The following is a 6,014-nucleotide window of genomic DNA, read 5'->3' as shown; positions in this document are numbered from 1 at the left end:
ATTAAAATTAAAAATTCATTTTCATCTTTTAATTTTGATTTTTTATTTAATAATAAATGACGACTAACTATTTAGTGCCAAACACTAAACCGATTAATGGAAATGTATTTCATTCATTCGAAAAGATAAATGAAATATTCGCAAAGAATGATGGAAGAAGATATTATAGAGAACTTGAAAGTTCATGCTATGACTCTGATGCTCCATATTTTGATGATAAACAAACTCATTTAAGAATTACAAATCCGGCTCATGATGTGAACCAATTAGGTGACACATATATTAAACGCAAAGTTAAAGCAACTCTAGTTTCAAATAAAGCTTTCACATGTGATGCCGCTTTTAAATGCATGCGTTTATTCGTTGGTTTACAAATCATCAAATCAAAGCTTTAAGCAATTAGAAGTAGAAACCGAAAGAGGTGATGCTGGTTATCTTCAGATGGATTGCGCCCGTGAATCTTTCGCATTTGCAACATATAAACCAAAATCAGAAAGGAAAGTTAAAAAGTTTGTTCATTCGTTATATAATAATGTTCAAAAATATGATAACTCAGTATGTGGTAAATATATTGACCCTTCAGAAGTTTTCAAGAAAGCAAATGAAGAAGTTGATGTCACTTTTGATATGATTATTCCGGTAAATGATTTGTTAGCATTTCAGGCGTTCGATGATTATCCTAAATCATTTGGTGAAATCATTCTTAAATATTATGTTTTCAGGGATACTTTAGTATTTTGTCAGGTTGACCCGTTAAGAGTTGCTGATTTACAAAATTACGTTTATGAAAAGATAACTGATGAAAATTATGAAAAGATTATGAATCATGTTTATAAATATGATCGCAAATTCCAACAAATCGGACTTCCTGCCAAATTAATTACAAGCTTAGCCGCTACATCTGCTGACGCAACAGTTGAAGACGTTATTATTTCATGCACAAAGATGGAAGTTTTAGAGGATAAATGCATTACACCAGGATACGGTTTAATTGAAGAATCAGTTAAAGCAATACCACGTTTATTTAGTAAGGAAGATCCATTCATGATTCCAGCTCAACATATTGACGTTCGTTCACTAAATGGAGGTTGCATCACTCCTGAAGGTATTAGCTCAGATTTCTCATACGCTCTTCATAATGTTACAGATGTTGTGTTAACATTTCCGAAGAATGCAATGCAAAGAACGGTTTTAGAAAATCCAATGCTTCGAGGTCTTCAGGTCACTATAGATTCCAGAAACTTCCCCGATCAAGCGATGACCACAGTGGGTGACATATTCTTTACACGTATGCTTCAAGCTTCTGATTTAGATGGAGTGAATGAATGCACAGAAGAATACGAGGACTCATTAACTAGACCACTGAATGATGATGATGGCACACCATTAGCTAGAACATGGAAAGACCAAACTTCATTCTTATGCACTATTCCAGTTCAACGTGATGGAGCGGGTATATTCTTTGATGGATTAGAAACTTTCAACTCACAAGTTACAGTACAAGTGAAAGCTTATCCAATCATTCAGGGTGAAAATGACACTTACTGTTCAAAGTGACAAATCCTCCTCAGGTTTGGTTTACTAGGACTACATATTGGACATGGACACCGGATGAAGGTTTGAAATATCATCCAACAGGTACACCACCGCAGTATAGAAGTTCATATGATGAAATATTGATGAATAGAAATGTTTAAAATTATAAATTTATTTTTGATTAAATGGATTTAAATTCATCCACCCCTTATGAAGAATTAGCAGGAGTATATAATACATACGTAGATGATATGATTAATGAAGCATTGAGTGATAATAGAAATGCTCTATCTAAGGAAAAATTAATGAAAATTCCATATTCTGAATGTTACTTAAATTCAATCACTGCAGCAATTGGTAAACAAAATAAAGGTAAAACATTAACGATATTAAAACAAATTATCATTATTGCTAACACTTCACCCTATTCACATGTGTTAATTTATATCAACCGTTCAGGTTCACCTTCAGATGATACATTTGAATCTTTAAAGCATTTAATCAAAATTCCAATTATTTATTTATCACAAGAAGAAGCAGAAGATTATTTAAAAAACTTTGTAATGTATAAAGAATTATATAATACAATCAAGAAGCAAGGATTAGAGGATAAAATTATTGATAAACAACGGGATGAATTATTTGAAACACTTTCTATTTCAAATTTTGATAGAGAATTTTTGCATTCACTCATTTTTCTAGATGATGCGGTGAAATCAAAACTAATAACTAATGAGAAATCATATTTTAATCAATTATTAACTCAATGTCGACACATTCAGTGTTCATTCTTCATGGCTGTTCAATACTTTAAAGCATTAAGCACAAACATTAAATCAAACCTGTCCACCCTTTTCATTTTCAGTGGTTTTAGTCGTCAACAGTTGAACGTTATGCTTTATCAAGTGAATTTACCAATGAGCATTAATGAACTTTACACACAATATCAACAATTAGGAGAACATGGAAAAATAATAGTTGATTTAAATAAAGGTTCCATTAAATTCGAATAACTTTTTATAATTAATTTTTATTTTTTATTTATAATTAAACATGACAGAAATTGCAAATCTTCTACAGGTTCCATTAAAACAAGGAACAAACAAAAAGGGTGCATATAATAGAACTATGAAAGTTCCAGACGGAATGAAAGAATTAGTCCACATTGTTGCCGGTCTTCAAAAGGATGTTAAACAAATGAGAAACGTTTTAACATTACCAGAAGCTCAAGCATATGCCAAACGTCACGGACCAAATTGGGAAGCACACGAAGCAGACATTACGGGTCCAAATGGAAAACCTGATGGAATAAATGAAGTTTTCGTTACTGATGGTCAAGGAAATATTAAAGTCATAAATGGGTATAAATTAACAATGACGGATTATCCTAAACGTAAAGCATATAATGAACATTATCCTATGCAATTTGATGAAAATGGAAAAGCTGTTAAACAATACATTGGAGAAGGTGAAAATGGTCCAATTAATTCATACCGTCATAATCCATATTCTTACTTCAATGAAGAATTAAATGCTATTGAAGAGGGACCGGATGGATTACCACGATATTCTAACCAGTTTGATGGTCAATATGCAAATTTAAGACCTGAAATTCCAGCTAAGAAATTCTTTAAAGTTGCTTTATTCGATCCAGTTTTCGCAAATGTTAAAGATGAACTTAAACAGCAATTCCAACCAATTATAGTAGCAAGAATTGCATCAGGTGCTTTATCTCAAGCATTCAAAGATTTAATTAAGAAACCATTATATCAGCAACGAGGTTTAACTTATGATTTAGTTAAGGAATCAGATAAAAGAAAATTTGAGAAATCAAATGATTATAAGAATGCAATTAATGAATATATTCGGTCTATTAATTTCGATGAAAATGCTAAAAATCAACTTCATGAACAAATACAGGAAATAATAGATTCAAAAGTTCCAGCAAAATAAAAGTTTAAATATATTTTTTTATTCGAATATAAATGAGAAGACGTTTCACTAGTCAAAAGAACACTAACGCAAAAGCAGAGATTACGGTTGGTTATAACGTAAATGATGATAAATCACGAATTATTCAAAATGTTAAAGTTAATGTTAGTCCTGAATTAACAAGGTCAGCAACTCAACCAAATTTATTAACTCGTGACTTACCGAAGAATGAGGAGAATGAAGAAAACCATGAGAATGGAGACCCAATCATTTTATCTGAACCTGGTAAAGAACCTGTTGAAATTCCCACTTATCCAACATACCCCCCACCTCTTTCATCAAACATCGAGAACCCAGGAATCTACGATTACAGTCGCAATGCGCCATATAAAATAGACATTAATTCTGAATTAATGAAAATTTACCGTGATATCATAACTGATAATTATGATTCAATAATAAATTTAATTGACCAATCCGGTTTAATTATTTTACCTTATGAATCATTAATTCACATTATCGCCATTCTTTGTGATGTTCAAGATTCAGACGTGAAGATTCAATTTTTCATAGATGATGAGGTTTCATGCTGCGGAACAGTTGCAAAAATAAATCCTATAAAGGATATTAGCACAATTAAGATATCAAAGAACGGAACAACAACTGAACTTCATTTAACATATAATGATATTTATAATAAAATAGTTGATGAATATAAAATATCACTTGAAAAATTCTTTGTTAAGGCTATTTAATATTCAAGCATTAACATTATCGAATAATAATCCTTTGAATCATAATCGATAATAATTGACCTTTCACCAGTTTCTATCGTTTGTTTTATTTCTTTTTGTTCCCCACTATCCGGATCGGTCATTGTAATTGTTTTTGTTATAGTATCAGCTTTATCTTTAACTTCAATCTTTTTTCCATCGGGATATTTAAACCAAAATTCCAAAAATTCGATATTGTCAATCTGTTCATATTTTAATCTATCAATTACATTTTTAATACCATCTGAAAATCTTATGAAATGGTCATTATATGGGTTTGATTGAACTAAATTTGAATGAAGTGAAATATAACCTGATGATGAATATGACATCGACTCATATTTTCTGAAAACACTAAAATTTATAACATGAATGAATTTCTTATTCGTTGAATTTATGAATTCTTGAGGTAATCTTATTCTAGTTTTATTTATCACTGGAAAATAACGCTTTACCATATTTTTAATCGTAATAAAAAAATGTCAATTATCAATATTATTTCGAATAATAACTGTGAATTAAATTTAACAGTTAGCGGAATTTATAATGTTACTCTCGTTTCTGTGAGTGGTAAATTTAATCCCATTCTTTTAGACCCTTCAGATTATATATCATTTATTAAAGATGACCATCGAAAAAACGTATGATATGTATATAAATAATGTGATAACGAAATGGGATATTAACATGATTTTAAGTTATTTAAATGAATCATTTATCGTATGGTATGAAGAAAATTTTAAATCAAAACCTGATAAACTTTTTGAACTTGATGAAATAAATAACCTTATTAAATTTCCGCTGAAAATTAAATTTTGTACTCCTCGTCTTCGTTCATTGTTGGGGATATTAAATTTTGAAAAAGATGTTGGGGATGTTTTGTATTCTGACACTGGTTCTAATTTCATTTTAATCAAATGTGATAAAGTTAATACCCCAATGAGATTTTCACATCAAACATTAGACCCTAACTCTTACCCATCAATACAAAACATTTTATCCATCAACTTAAACATATTTTCTTTATCATATCCGTTTCAATTATCCGGGAATTCATTTATTCTTCATTCAAAAGATTTATCAAATATTAAATTTAGAATAACTGACCTATTTGATTGTGATTTAGAATTTATGAATGAAATATTATGGCAATTTCAAATAGAAAAAATAGCTGATGAGATAACAGATTAAATATTTATTTTTAAATCGTAATAAATGATTAAACAACAGCAACCACAGACCATTACATACGCCATATATGCATATAATTCAAAGACGGCAGAACAAACGCAAATGTTGAAATATGGAGATTTGGAGATAGTATTGAAAAATGACCATTTCGAATTCGTTTGCAAAGGTGGTGCAGTGATATCAAATATAAAAGAAATTTTATTTATGAATTCAAAAATTAAAGGAATAACGGATGATATAACATCAATTCCACCAGAAGAACAAAGATATTACGCATTAAATGCATTTCCTAAAGTTTTGAAGATTGGAAGATTTAATTTAAATGAGGAATTCATAAAAGGTTTCCTAAATGACATAATGAAGAAAGCAGATAAGGAATATGTTAACGATGAGTTAGCAAAGAAAGCAGATATATCATTTGTTAACGATGAGTTAGCAAAGAAAGCAGATAAAACTTATGTTAACGATGAGTTAGCAAAGAAAGCAGATATATCATTTGTTAACGATGAGTTAGCAAAGAAAGCAGATAAAACTTATGTTAACGATGAGTTAGCAAAGAAAGCAGATATATCATTTGTTAAC

The 6,014-nt window shown here is 29.9% G+C and overlaps 3 protein-coding genes and 1 pseudogene across 4 annotated transcripts, besides 1 other annotated feature; all 4 read left to right on the top strand.

Annotated features, from left to right (window-relative positions):
- Nucleotides 1–56: 56 nt before the first annotated feature.
- TVAGG3_1072790 (uncharacterized protein) lies at nucleotides 57–395 on the top strand (the record flags this gene model as incomplete). The annotated part of the gene is made up of 1 exon (XM_053888449.1): nucleotides 57–395. The coding sequence occupies one exon, from the start codon at nucleotides 57–59 to the stop codon at nucleotides 393–395; it is 339 nt and encodes a 112-aa protein (XP_053744424.1).
- Nucleotides 396–1,122: 727 nt separating this feature from the next.
- Nucleotides 1,123–6,014: a mobile genetic element.
- TVAGG3_1072780 (uncharacterized protein) lies at nucleotides 1,722–2,549 on the top strand (the record flags this gene model as incomplete). Its single annotated transcript, XM_053888448.1, has 1 exon — nucleotides 1,722–2,549. One exon carries the CDS (start codon nucleotides 1,722–1,724, stop codon nucleotides 2,547–2,549), a length of 828 nt encoding a protein of 275 aa, XP_053744423.1.
- On the top strand, nucleotides 2,590–2,886 carry TVAGG3_1072770 (annotated as a pseudogene). Its single transcript has one exon. A coding segment is annotated over exon 1 (297 nt).
- TVAGG3_1072760 (uncharacterized protein) lies at nucleotides 3,522–4,223 on the top strand (the record flags this gene model as incomplete). The annotated part of the gene is made up of 1 exon (XM_053888447.1): nucleotides 3,522–4,223. One exon carries the CDS (start codon nucleotides 3,522–3,524, stop codon nucleotides 4,221–4,223), a length of 702 nt encoding a protein of 233 aa, XP_053744422.1.

Source organism: Trichomonas vaginalis (assembly GCF_026262505.1).
Source record: "Trichomonas vaginalis G3 chromosome Unknown ctg_93, whole genome shotgun sequence".
NCBI lineage: Eukaryota > Parabasalia > Trichomonadida > Trichomonadidae > Trichomonas > Trichomonas vaginalis.
Note: the sequence above shows the minus strand (reverse complement) of the source record. Positions and strands in the feature narration are given on the sequence as shown.